General features: G+C 48.8%; 1 protein-coding gene across 2 annotated transcripts in view; it reads right to left on the bottom strand.

Annotated features, from left to right (window-relative positions):
- The window catches only part of PRPF6 (pre-mRNA processing factor 6), a 34,733-nt gene that overhangs the window by 11,897 nt on the left and 8,479 nt on the right, over window positions 1-14,357 (bottom strand). For both annotated transcript variants that reach the window (XM_027559203.1, XM_027559202.1), the window contains exons 7-11: window positions 9,984-10,078; window positions 9,405-9,561; window positions 8,482-8,644; window positions 4,344-4,462; window positions 3,439-3,657 (exon numbers count right to left, since the gene is read on the bottom strand). In XM_027559203.1, coding sequence (XP_027415004.1) covers window positions 3,439-3,657; window positions 4,344-4,462; window positions 8,482-8,644; window positions 9,405-9,561; window positions 9,984-10,078 — 753 coding nt within the window. The remainder of the gene's footprint in view (window positions 1-3,438; window positions 3,658-4,343; window positions 4,463-8,481; window positions 8,645-9,404; window positions 9,562-9,983; window positions 10,079-14,357) is intronic.

Genomic DNA, 14,357 nt, shown 5'->3' with positions numbered 1-14,357 from the left:
GAGACATTACAGAAGAAAAGATTAGTGAAACGTGAGGACAAAGCAACAGAAGTCATATAAGATGAATCAGAGCATCAGTGAGCGGATGAGCTCACATCACACCGACAGGAAAGACCAGATGTCTCCCAGAACCAGAGCGGGCTCTCACCATTGCTCTTCAGCATGTCCTGAGGCCCTAACCAGGGCAATCAAACAGGAATAAAGGCATCCAGGGACTTCTTTGGTGGTCCAGTGGTTAAGAATCTGCTTTCCAATACAGGGGACACAGGTTTAATCCCTGGTGGAGGAACTAAGATCCCACATGCCATGTGGCAACTACTGAGCCCACGCACCACAATTAGAGAGGAGCCCCATGCACTGCAATGGAAGATCCTGTGTGCTGCAACTAAGGCCCAACATAGCCCAAAAAATATATATATATATACACATATATACATGTATATTTTAAAACGCATCCAGATTGGAAAGGTAGTAAACCTGTATCTGCACACAACATGATTCAATATACAGAAAATCCTAAAGAATCACTGAAAGTATTACAACAAATGATTTTGCAGGACATAAGATCAATATTTAAAAATCAACTGTACTCCTATATACTAACAACGAACAACCTGAAGATGAAATTAAGAAAAAAAATCCATTTATGACAGCATGAAAAATAGTAGAACACTTTAGAATACATAAAGTAAGTGCAATAGTAGTATGTTAAAACACTATCGAAAAAAATTTTAGGGGCTTCCCTTGTGGTCCAGTGGTTAAGACTCCACCTTGCAATGCAGGGTACACAAGTTCGACCCCTGGTTCAGGAGGATCCCACATGCCACAGAGCAACTAAGCCCGTGCACCACTGCTGAGCCTGTGCTCAAGAACCCGAGTTGCAACTACTGAAGCCCTGAGCCCTGCAGCCCATGCTGTGCAGTAAGAGAAGCCACCGCAGTGAGAAGCCCGCACACCACAAAGAAGAGCCCCCGCTCACCACAACTAGAGAAAGCCCACGTGCAGCAGCAAAGACCCAGCAGAGCTCCCCAAACTAAAGAAATACATGTTTTTTTTTTTCAGAAAAAGTTTTAAAAGAACTAAGTGAATGGAAAGACATCCCACGGACTGGAAGAGTTACTACTATTAGGCAGGCAATAGTCCCCAAACTGATCTACAGATTCTATGCAGTGTCTGTCAACATCCCCTCTGGCTATTTTGCAGGATCTGACAAGTTGATCCTAAAGTTCATTTGAAAACACAAGAACCAAGCACAGCCAAAACAATCTATAAAGAACAAAGCAGGAGGACTCACTTCCTGATTTGAAAGCTTCCTACAAAGCCACAGTATGCAGAACACAGTGGTGCTGGCACAACACGGACGCACAGCCCAGTGAGGACAGAGACTTGGAAGTGAACTCGCACACACAGGACCATAGTTCTCTACAGCGCTGGACTGTGGGGGGAGACTCAGCGCAGGGAGACCCAGCAGAGCCAGATGATGGGCCTGCACTTATAAAAGCATGAAGCTCAACTTTTAATGCAAATGGATCACAGACCTAAATGTAAACACCAAAAAAATAAAAATCTTAGAAAACAGAGGAGCAAACCCTCATAACCTCACGTTACAGAAAGTTTGATATGACACCTAAAAGCACAAGTAACAAAACAAAATAATGAATCGGACTGTATTAAGATTAAAAAACACTTGTGCTACAAGCAACACATCCAAAGTGAAAAGACAACCCACAGATGGTTGCAAATATTTGTATATCATGCAATCTGATAACAGACTATATACTTGTACCTAGTATGTAAAAACTTCTTGCAACTCAGTAACAGATAATAAACAATTAAAAGATAACCCAATATACAATACTAAAACTCACTGAATTGTACACTTTTCAATGGGGAAATTTTACAGAATGTTAACTATAGCTTAATAAACTGTTAAAAATAAAACAAAAATGATTTTAAAAATGAATAGCTCTTCATGAGCTCCAAGACAGCTCAAGTAGCCTAATGTGCAGGTAATTATACCTGAAAGAGGTTGAACAGAAGAAACAGGGGACACAAATTTTCCAAATTTGATACAATTTGGAAATCCACAGATTTAAGACACTGAACTCCAAACACAAGAAACATGAAGAAAACCACAAAGCAAATTACAAACTGCTCAAGACCAATGATATAAAAAAATTCTTAAAAGCATTTCTAAATCTTTTAAGTTAGAAACATTTTTTTCAATTTAATTAAAAATTTTTAAAAAGAGACGTATGTACAGAAGAGCAAAGATGACAGCAGGTGTCTCACTGGAAACAAGGCCAGCAAGAACAGTGTCTTTAAAAAACATTGAGAGGAAAGACTGCCAACCTAGAGCTCCACACAGAGGGGAAACGTGATGACGTTTCCTTCATCAGATGAAGTAAACAAAGATGAAGTAAAGACTCTTTACAGACATTTAAAGGCTGGAAGAACTGAACACCAGCAGGCCTGCTTGTAAAAAATGGTCACAAAGTCCGTCAGACAGAAGAAAGAAGACACCAGCTGGAAACTGGATCCACACAAAGGTATGAGAATGTCAAAATGGGAATGATATGGTTAGATGGCATTGAACAAATATAAATATTAATAAAGGGGCTGAATCCAGACGATGAGACTTCAGGGGTATATATGAGGCCTTGCACCCAAAATTTTAAAATATGCCCACCACAGGAAGGACAGAAAACAGTACTGCTGCAGGGGCCCAGGAGCAGGATGCAGCATCCCGACACCCTCTCCTTGGGGGAGGCAGGTGCCCTCAGGCAGGGGCCCAGGAGCAGGACATAGCATCCCGACACCCTCTCCTTGGGGGGAGGGAGGTGCCCTCAGCCATGACACCCGGAGCAGCAGAGGAGCCACTGGGAGAAGGGTAAGTAGAACAGTGGCAGCAGGGGCACGAGAGGGAGGGGCAGGGTCTGGGCCCTCTTCCGAAGCTGAGAGGCAATGGTGAAGCACAGGGGCTGGCTGTAGGGCTCCTGCTAACGGAGCGAGGTGGATGCAGGTAAAGAGGCACTGTTCCTGGCTGCCCGTGCAATGGCTCATGCAGCGGGAGGAGGAGGCAGGAGAGTGCACCTGGCCTGGTGGCTGGGTTAGAACACCTTCAGAGACCTGGCTGGCCATAGTTGAGAAGAGTGACAGATGCACTAAAGCTCATTCTCTCTTAAACCATATTCTCTTCTGGAAAAGTGGGGCTAAGCGCACTGTCAAAATGCTAAAGTCTCCCCTGAGCTGCTCAGGCTTTCACACCACAGAAGCCACAAGGCGATGACAAGAGAGGCCACCCCATGCCTGCTTTGCCTGCCAGTGTGAGGACGCATCTTTCAGGTGCCACCCCAAAGTCCTGGCCCACCAAGGGACTCCAACGAGCAGGAGGGCATCCGTGCTTAAAGCGGACACCACAGCACCTGCTGACCTCACCTGGATCCACTGCTCACGGTTAATCTCCACGCCATTGGCGCGCAGGGAGGTGATGGCGCGGTCAATGATCTTCTCCACCATCTGCGTGTTCCCGTTGGCCTCCTCCAGTTTGGCGGCCGTGATCCAGATGTGGCGGTCTGTAGGGATGTTTTCCCGGGCCTTGTTTAAGACCTTGCGGGCATTCTCGTAGGTCTCCAGCCTTGCCAGGGCGAGCCAGAGCTGCACAGAGAGACCCGTCAAGTCAGAGGCACCCTCCACGGGATGCAGCACGAGCTCTCAAGGACCATGTAAACAGGGCCCAGGATCATGTGCGGCAGCACTTCCCGCGCATCCGAAAGCTGTTTGGTTACACTTTTGACTGACCTAGTCTAGTGGCTAGGTGACAGGCCCTCAGTCCCACATTCCAATCACTGGTTAAAGGTACACAGTATTAGGACAGAAGGTGAACAGGACAGGACTGTCACCTCACAAACTGAAAGGGCTCGGGTGTTCAGCTGCCTGGAGTTCTCACACCCCAGCTTTTGATTCTCAACATTTCATCACCAAAAATGTGTATGAGCTCTATTTATTTTTATGTAAATAAATTAAGATTAATTTTGTTTGGAGAATTTCACAACACACATAAGATAATTAAAGACAGGCTGGACATCATAGACCCACGACCAAAAGTCACTTCAGAGAATGCTATGAACCAGAAATTTAAAACTCAAGAAATCCAAGTGGCTCTGAGGCAGAGCCACCCCCAGCTGGGAAAACAAGCACCCCCCTCTCCACCACTTCACCCTCAGGTCCCACTGACGAACCTGGAGCTGAACCAGAAGGACTGCTCCCTGCAGGAGAGTGCTCAGCACAGAGCTCGCCCTGGTGAGCTCAAGGCTCAGGCCCCCTCGGGGTGGGAGACTCACCTCCACGCTGGTGGGGCAGCACTCCACAGCTCGGCTAAGCATGATTCTAGCATCTTCTGGCTCTTCCAGCTCCACAGCCGCCTTCCACAAGCGAACTGAGTTTGGAACATGCTCAAGGGCTGGGAAAGGTCGAACAAGAAACCAGGTCACAGAAAAAGGGACGTGAAAGCAGGACACTGTGTCACAGAGGATGCGGCTCCCAGCACGGCCAGATGGTCTCTGCCCGGGGGACAGGCCTGGACTTCACATGAGTCCCTTGGGTCTAGACAGACACCAGAGAGACCAGTACAGACGCCCTGAATCAGCAAGCAAGGTGGCAGAGAGGGCTGTGCATCATCTCACTCCTGTTCACACTTGAAGATCAGCATCAGAAGACGAGGCACCTGCCACCCAGGAAGGGCCAGCCTTGCAGGCCACTGGTGAGCCATGGGGAAAAAACATGCCAACAACTCTGGGGTCCACGCCTGCCCAGGTAGGCAGAGTAAGGGTCCTCCCTGCACCCCAGGGGACGCGAGAGCAAAGAACCACGTGCTGCACCCCAGGGTGCGGTGGGGAAAGGGCAGCGAGCAGGAGAGGCCAAGACATCCTGGAGTCCAGAAACTTTCAAATCTCTGTTTAACAAGCACAGCCCTTCCTTCAGATGCAATTTACCAAAAAGGCCAAAACACTAGACAGCTGAACACAAAGCCCCACAGCAAGGCACTGGGGAGGATGAGGCAAGGCCTCTGGCAGCTCCTGGCAGGAGTGACGGTGACTAAGAGCCGATGAAGGCAAGAAGCCAGAACAGCACCCAAAGGAACTCTTCTTTCTAGAAAACACATGGGCCAAGCTCGTGGGAAACAAGACACTAGATTCCATGATGTAGCATCAGTGGACCTACAGTCTCTCATGTTCCTCCTCCAGTGGAAGCAGCTCCCCTCCCTTACAGGCCTATAAACGGGGCACCCCTTCTTTTCCCCGCTGCAGGCCCTGCAAACGGGTGCCCCTTCTTTCCCACAGCTAAACCAGACTGCAGTGGCTCCAGGTAGCCACACAGCCCCCTGGCTCCTGAGCAGGAAGCAGTACATGTTCAGACGCTCTAGACAACTGGGCTGGAGGAGGGGAGACACCCCAGGACCCCCAGGGCCTACCCCAAGTCAGTTTCAAAGGTTCCCAAGGTCCAGGGCTGATAGGCACCTCCCCACTATGACAAAAAGCAAGCTGCCACTCCAGAACCACCTGCCATGGAAGACAACACCCCAGGCTGGGGCCCAGGCCTCTGCAAGGATCACAGCGCCACCACAGCCTGCAAAAGAGGTGCGGCCAAGGGCTCAGTCCCTGGGCTTCGAAGGCCTGACCACACCCGTCACTCAGTCCAGCACTGGCTGGTGCCAGATGAGGGACCCTCTCAGGAGGCCACATGTGGTGACAGAGGTGCTTCTCACTCTGCCAGGATCCAGGGGCCAGGAGGGCTTCTGACAGGCAAGCAGCCCCGGGCTACATGTCACTGTGCCTGGGGGAACCTGGTCCCTCTCCCCACGCATTGGAACTCGACCATCCAGAGGTCTTGTCCCAAGGGACAATGTCTCCACCAAGATTTGTGGCCACAGTTCTCATACAACGGAGGCTGAGGCTGACCCAGCTCTCAGGCCTCCAGGTATTGCTGGACCAGCCTAGCTGGCAACATGAGCCCTGACCCCTATGGTGAGACCAAGCTACCACCATGTAGGGAGGGGAGACTGAAACCACAGCCCCGGGCATCCTGAGGCCTGGCAGTGCCGTCCCACTTCCCGGAGTGACAGTCACCAGGAAGCAGCCCAAGAAAGCAAGACTACCAAGGGGACAGCCCCTCAGCAGTGATGTCAGAGGAGAAGACCTCCTACCTCGCCTGCCCCTTTTGCAAGGTCACACTGCATTCCAGTGGACCGGGGGTCATTAATTTTACCCAGTGATGGGCATAACACCCAGGGCTGTCCCCACTTCTCAGGAAAGACTGGGAACTCCTCCACTGGCATTTTATCAATAGCCCACAGGACTGGAGCTAAAGCAGACTACCACTGAGCAGTCCAGCTCTCACCCGGGTACTGCCCAGAGACTAGCCACCATGCTGGGTCAAGGTCATCACCAGAAGCTGTGGCCTGCCAGACAGGAAGGGCCGGCCCGGGCAGGAGTGGAGCAGTCTGAATTAAGAGAGCCTGCAGGCCCAGCAAGGGAAATGTGCTGCCGCCCCTGTGCTTACTTGCAAGCTAAGAGTGCACTGTCTCGGGACAAAACCACTTCACACTCCAGGCCTGCATAACCAGCATAGAAACACGGAGCTGATACCTTCATCGTGAGTGCAGCCCATGGGAAGTAGCTGCAGCTGGGCCCACGTGTGTCCTCACGTATGACAACACACAGTTTGAGGTCAAGCACCCGCCCCATGCCACTCAGTCACCTAAGGTCTCAGGCCTCAGAGCAGCACATGAAGCTCAAATTCTCCTAACACAGGACCAGGACGCCGGCTGCACTAGCTGAAACCCAGAGCTCACACAGACACTGAGGGCCAGCACACAGTCCACCCCAGTCACTGATGGAAGGAACTGTCCTCAGTCTCCACACATCAGATCCTTCCCACAGCAGCGTCAGGGTTCCCTGGAGCTAAAGCAGGCATCTCCAGCTGTGCCCCCGGCACCTGGAGAAAGAGCACTGTTTGTGGAAACACTCTGATGACGGGTCAAGTCAGGACCATGCCTGCAGAGCAGGGCAGAGGCCAGCTGAGGGTTCTATGCTCTCCCCACTTTGGGGAAGCCTGAGGGAAAGGAGAGCAGGGGGGCCCACTGCCCTCGAGACCCCAGACAGCCTGGAAACCAATCACTCGACACCCCCTGGCGGCCCCCTTCCAGGCCTAGTTCCCTCTCCAAATCTGAAGCCAACTGGAAGTGAACCCAGGTAATCTGGGGGTGAACAGGGAGTGGCCACAAAGCCATCCTGACCATCCATCATGCTGTGGCAGGGGAAATTCAGGAGAGCATTCCTGAACAAATAGTGCTAATTACCCAGAGTTTACTGTGTTTGTCATTAGAGAACTATTTTCCTGGCTGAAAAGGGATGAGCTGATTTTTACAAACCAAGACAGGTGCTAACTTTCCACCCCAGCCTCATTTTAAGTGCAACAGGGCTGCAATCAAGAAACCAGACCCAAGAGAGGACAACACACTGGAGTGTACACATACTCAAGCACATTCAGGGTCACACACAAGGTGGCCACCACCTGGCCCCATCAAACACAGAGTAAAGCGTCAGAAGCTGCAGTCCACAACCCCAGTGCCTCCGAGGGCTCATGCCAACACACACCTCAGACCACCCACTACAAGCCACCCTCAACTCCATAAAACACACCTATTTTACCCATGTTACAATTCAGGGGGAGCCAGCCATCAGCACAGGCTTACTCCAGGTCAGGGCTCTGACTAGCAGGTGCTGAATCTGGAATGAGTGTCACCAGCAGCACCTCCCCTCAGCTCCAGTCAAGGAGCAACACTGTTCTTTGCTCACTTCTGCAATAATGAAAGACAAACTACCCACAGAAGCTCCGTCTTGGCAGTGATTCCCGGGTGGACTCAGTTTCCCTGATGCGCAAACCGTTCAGTGACATGAGCCAATGGCACATAAACCAACATGCTGCCCTGCAGGAGCGTCACAAGACAGGAAGGAGCTAATTAACGTGCTTCTGTAGTGTGAGCACCCAGGCAGTAAAGACTCAGAACCAAGTGGCACCTCCTCCCTGCCAGGGGCAAGGGACAGTACAGCCAGCACCTATGAAGCTGCTTCAAGCAGCTCCCTCACTTGGCACAGCGGGCCCACAGTGTGGCCCACCGGGGACACAGAGCAACTGCCCCCACGCAAGGTCATGTAGCAGGAAGTGGCAGGTGTGAGGTCCCAGCCCAAGCACCGCAACCAGAAGTTTCCCTGAAGACTGTCCAAGGGCGGGACCAACATAGCCTGAAATAAAGCCTGAAAAACATCCACCACTCTCGAACCCTTCCAGCAGAGCCTGAGCAGAGCAGTGGCGAGGCAGCTCCCTTGGCCAGCACCGGGGCAGGGAGGCAGCACCCCTTCACCTTCGGGGATGCAGCTCGGCAGCACCACTCCTGCCAGGCCCCTAAGGGAAGCTCACCTTTACGAAGAACCCGCTTTTTGGCACGGATGTCTGTTTCCAGCTCTGCTGCTCTGATGTAAATCCTAACGGACTGTGGGAGGTGACGGACAGCTTGGGCCACCACGGCCTTGGCTGTGTCCCCAGGCTGCAGCCTGGCTGCCTCCAGCCATACATCCTCACTCTGTGGGACAGAAGAGCAGGTTGGTGAGGTATGTCAGGCTGGCCAGGTGGTAGGCACCCCTGAAGGACACACACAAGTCTCAGAAACAGGAGGGGCTGCGTTCATCAGACCCATAGGCACGCCTGCCCCAGAGACCCCCTGAAACCCCTACACGTGGGAATGTGACTACAGCACACCTGTGCATGGGAAAGACACATCACCACACTGTGAGGTGAGGACAGCCAGCCCTCTGGGTAAGAAGTCACCCCATGGACAAGGTGGGGACACACAGGCAGGCGGTCATGTATCTGCTGGGGAGTTTCGGATCAATGCTCATGTCTGGGGGAAGAATTCACAAGATGCCTCTCACTGTCAGGGTGCCCCAGCCTTCACAGTCAGCCTGTAGTCCTGAGGGTCTCAGGATTTTCTAGAGCTGATCATCATGGCCCCTGTGAGGCCCACATCATCACGGCCCCTGTGAGGCCCACCTCCAGGTTCTGACATCAGGAAGGGGGAAGGGCTGACCAGTCTTGCTATCTATCATTAAGGTCATCTGTTGAACAAGTGGCAGTCAAGTTTTCACTCCAAGTGAAAATTACCAAGAAAAGCCCTTTCCTGCTTTTTCCCCCTCCTCCCCCCTCCCCGTCCCACTGCCTGGAGCTTCAACACCAAAAGGGGGCAAAGAATCCCCTCTAAGTCCAGCTCACTTCCACAGCGTCTGGCGCAGCCTAGATGCCAAGGCCCCTCAAGGGTGTGGTGCAACCTCAGGGAGGGTCCCTACCTTGGGGCACATCTCCGTCCCCTTCATGATGAGGTTCCGAGCCACTTGCAGCTTGCCAGTGACTTCTTCCAGGCGGGCTGATGCAATCCAGGCTGGCGGGTGGTGAGGGTTTGTCTCCCGAACAGACTTGAGGAGCAATCTTGCCTTCTTGATGTCACTGTGCAGGCAAGAAAGCACAGGGTCAGACTGCCACGTGTTGTGTATGGGCCTGGCCAGAGGAGGCACCCCCATGGACACAACATCCAACTGTCATATCAGATGTCCTTGGTGACAAAACCAAGTGAGAACTTGGTCGGCACCCTCCCAAGCCTACTGCACCTCCATGCACACAGGCACCGAGCACCAGGACTAGGTCAGAAGCATGGGAGACAATTAGCAAACTGCTCCCTTGTTTGGCATACACATAGGTTTTGAATGTTACCTGTTACAAATTTAACATCCACATACTTTGAATGGAAAATCAATCAATCCCACTCTTTCTTAGAATAGCCACATTTTGGCTGCATATTTTTCAAATAAAATCCAATACGTTCCCAGGAACCTGAGCCTACCCAGCCATCAGCCCTCCGGGGTACTCACTTGATGTCCCCTCCGTGGGTCGGAATCATGGAATTCAAATCCGTCAGATAGCCTTTGGGGTCGACCACAGTCTGCCCACTCACTGAGTCAGACACCTACAAGACAGGCCAAGCCCAGTTGGTTGGACAGAGCCAGGAATGCCTAGAACGAAGTCCTTGGAGGGTCCCTAAACCCCTTCCCATAATCCCAACTATCAGTGGACACAGAAACTTTTAAAGAAAGAAAACAACTTACTCAAACAATAGTTTGTAATAATAATGAGCAAATTTCACCTACACAGAACAAAAACTTACATTAAAAAAAGGAAACCATAAAGTCCCAGGGGGAAAACCCAACTGAACATGAGGCCATCCAAGAATAAGTGAAACCCAGGAGTCAAGAGTTCTTTACATTTTCACACAGCAATTCACTGTAGTATTCTCTCAAGTTGTGAGTCACAAGGGACTTTCCTGGTGGTCCAGTGGCTAAGGCTCCACACTGCCAATGCAGGGGCCGGGGTTCAATCCCTGGTCAGACAACTAGATCCCACAGGCTGCAACTAAGACCTGGCACAGCCAAAAAATTAATTAATTGTTTTTAAAAGCTGTGAGTCTTAAAGTTGCCATGACAACCATACACACACACACACACACACACACACACACACACACACACACAAGCCTGGGTAAAAAATTACCAAAATTGCAGCAAGACAGGAAAAGAATGAAAGGAAAAGTGATACGAAAGAAAAAATAAAACTCCCTTTGTTTGCAGGTAACTTATGCAATGAGAAGGAAAAAATCAAACTCCCTTCATTTGTAGGTAATGGATTATCTAATACCTATCGCTATCCCACACACCAGCAGGGAAAACTCGGAATCTAAAAGTAAAAACAACAATACTTAGAGGAGCACCCAAAACTGTGAAACCCAGTGCACCCTTACCACAGGTTTGAACTACATGGGTCCACTTACACTTGGATTCTCCCCCTCAGCACGTACCAGAGTGCTATGCAGTTTGCAGCCAGCTGAACCCACTGCCGCGGGACCACCCATATGGACAGTCCTTGAGTGCACACAGGCCAATGCCCCTAAACCCCACAAAGTTCAGGGTTAATAGTACCTAGACAATTAATCTAACAAATACGTACAAGACCTATAAGAAGAAAACTACAAAATCTTAATGAATGGAATCAAACACTAAATCAATGGAGAGAGTCTTCGTGCTCACGTCAGAAAGCTTAGTGCTGTCACGCGATGTCAGTTCTTCCCACCTTGATTTGGAGATTCAACGTGTCCCCAGTCGAAATCCCCGCAAGTTACCTGCGATACCGACAAGCTGATTCTAAAGTTTACATGGAGAGGAGGTAAGAGATCCAGAGCAGCCAATGCAACATCAAAGCAGAAGAACAAACCTGGAGAATACAACCCAACTTAGAGACTTCTTATAAAGATACAGTAATGACGACAGTGTGGAAATGGGGAAAAAAAGACAAATTGGTCAACAGAACAGAGAAGCCAGAAATAGTTCCACACAAGTTCAGCCAACAACGTCCAACAAAGGAGCAAAGGCAACACAATGTAGAAAGAATCTTTGTTGACAAATGGTACGAAACAAGTGGACACCCACATGCAAACATGAACTGAAGGGCTTCCCTTGTGGCTCAGTGGTAAACAATCAGCCCCAATGCAGAAGACCCGGGTTTGATCCCTGATCCGGGAAGATTCCACATGCTTCCACTAAGCCTGCGCACCACAACTACTGAGCCTGTGCTCTAGAGCCCAGGAGCTGCAGCTACTGAGCCAATGTGTCACAACTGCTGAAGCCTGAGCATCCTAAAGCTTGTGCTTGACAATAGAAGCCACTGCAATGAGAAGCCTGTACACCACAACTAGAGAAAAGCCTGAGCAGCAACGAAGACAGAGCATAGCCAAAAATTAATTAATTAAAAAACAAAACATAAACTGAGACAGATTTTTACACTCTTTACAAAAGTTAACTCAAAAGGAACCACAGAATTTCCCTGGTGGTCCTGACTCTGGTTAAGAGGTTAAGACTCTGCACTTCCAATGTAGGGGACATAGGTTTGATCCCTGGTCAGGGGACTAAGACCTGATATGCCACATGAGGCAGCTAAAAAAATTTTTTTAATTTAATTAAGAAGTAAATTAGAAATTAGTATGCTATATGCAGTTTAAGTTTTTAAAAAAGAAGGGGGAATTACAGACTTTTAAATAAGATGCAAAACTATAAAACTCGTAGACAATAACATAGGAGAAAACGGACATGACCTGAGATTTAGCAATGACCTTTTTAGATACCACATAAAAGGCACAATTCATGACAGGAAGAACTGATAAGCTGGACTTCATCAGAATTAAAAATTTCTGTCTGTGAAAGACACTTTAAAGAGAATGAAGACAGGCCACAGCCAGGAGAAAACATTTAGAGGGGACATATCGGATAAAGAATTGTTATCTAAAATATAAAGAAAACTCTTAAAACTCAACAGAACAAACCACCCAGGGAACTTCCTGGCAGTCCAGTGGTCAGGTCTTAGTGCTTTCACTGTCAAAGGCCCAGGTTCAATCCTTGGAGGGGGAAACAATTGTGGAACTATTTCTGGCTTCTCTGTTCTGTTGACCAATTTGTCTTTTTTTCCCCATTTCCACACTGTCGTCATTACTGTATCTTTATAAGAAGTCTCTAAGTTGGGTTGTATTCTCCAGGTTTGTTCTTCTGCTTTGATGTTGCATTGGCTGCTCTGGATCTCTTACCTCCTCTCCACGTAAGCCACACAGCACAGCCAAAAAAACAAGTTCTTGAAAAAAATGGGCCAATGACTTGAACAGACATCTCTCCAAAAAGGAGATACAAATGACCAACAAGCACACGAAAAGATGTTCAACATCATGAATCAGGGAAATGCCAGTGAAAACCACAATAAGCTACCACCTCACACCCATGAGGACAGCTACTAGGAAAATGTCAGAAAATAACTAGTGTTGTCGAGGATGCAGACAAACTGGAGCCCTTGCACAGTGGTGGCCTGCTGGAAAACGGTATGGAGGTTCTTCAAAAAAGTAAACCGAGAATTAACACACGATCCAGAAATCCCACTTCTGAGTTTATACTAAAAGAAAGTAAAAACAGGGACCTGAACAGGTACACCAAGGCTCATAGCAGCAATTGTCACAATTGCCAAAAGGCAGAAGTGTCATGACAGATGAAGAGTAAACAAAATGTGGTTTATACATACATACAATGGAGTACCATTCAGCTTTTTTTTTTTTAATATTTATTTTTTATTTATTTACTTGGCTGCACCAGGTCTTAGTTGTGGCACCCGGGATCCTCAATCTTCATTATGGCAGGCAGGACCTTTAACTGCGGCATGTAGGATCTAGTTGCCTGACTACGGATGGAACCTGGGCCCCCAGCTCAGAGTCTTAGCCACTGAACCACCAAGGCAGTCCCTCACTCAGCTTTAAAAAGCAAGAAAATCCTGACACCTGCTACAACATGAATGAGCCTTGAGGACACAAATGAAGCTAAGTGAAATAAACCAATCACTAAAAGTCAGTCACTATATGAACCTATTCACCAGGTTTCAGAGTAATCACTTCAGATAGAACATAGGATGTGGGCCAGGGGATGGGGAGTGAGAGGCTCAGTTTGGGAAGAAGAGAAAGTTCTGAGATGATGGCGGTGATGGGGCACAATATGGATGTACTCAATGCCCCTGAGGGCATTTAAAATTGGTTAAAACTGGAACTTCCCTGGTAGTACAGTGGATAAGAATCTGCCTGCCAATGCAGAGGAGATGGGTTTGACCCCTGGTTCAGGAAGATTCCACATGCCGTGGAGTAACTACGCCTGTGCACCCAAACCTGTGCTTTGTAACAAGAGAAGCCACTGCAATGACGCCTGAGCCCCGCAATGAAGAGTAGTCCCCACTTGCTGCAACTAGAGAAAGCCCACGCACAGCAACTAAGACCCAACACAACCAAAAAAATTTTTAACAATTGCAACTATAAATTTTTATCTTAAAAAAATATTTTAGCACAAAAAATTACAATAAAGCTTCTTTAAAAAAAAAATCCCATATTTTACACACAACAATAAACAACAAACTAAATCCATGGAACATAAATGACACTCAGTTTCACCACGAACAAGTATGCAGAGTAAGTGGAGGCTCTTGAAGGGACAGGCTTTGCCCCTCAGACAGGCAAAGACAGAGGTCAGCTCCTCCATGTTGCTGAATGCAAGATATCCTGACTCTGAGACACACTTTGGCACCTAAGTGGAAATATGCCAATCTAACAATGCCACTTTAAAAATACTATTTTTAAAACGTTTAAAAAATGTTCACCTAAATCTGCAAAGACAGAA

Source organism: Bos indicus x Bos taurus, chromosome 13 (genome assembly GCF_003369695.1).
Source record: "Bos indicus x Bos taurus breed Angus x Brahman F1 hybrid chromosome 13, Bos_hybrid_MaternalHap_v2.0, whole genome shotgun sequence".
Lineage (NCBI taxonomy): Eukaryota > Metazoa > Chordata > Mammalia > Artiodactyla > Bovidae > Bos > Bos indicus x Bos taurus.
The sequence above is the reverse complement of the archived record's forward strand: the minus strand, read 5'-3'. Positions and strand labels throughout refer to the sequence as shown.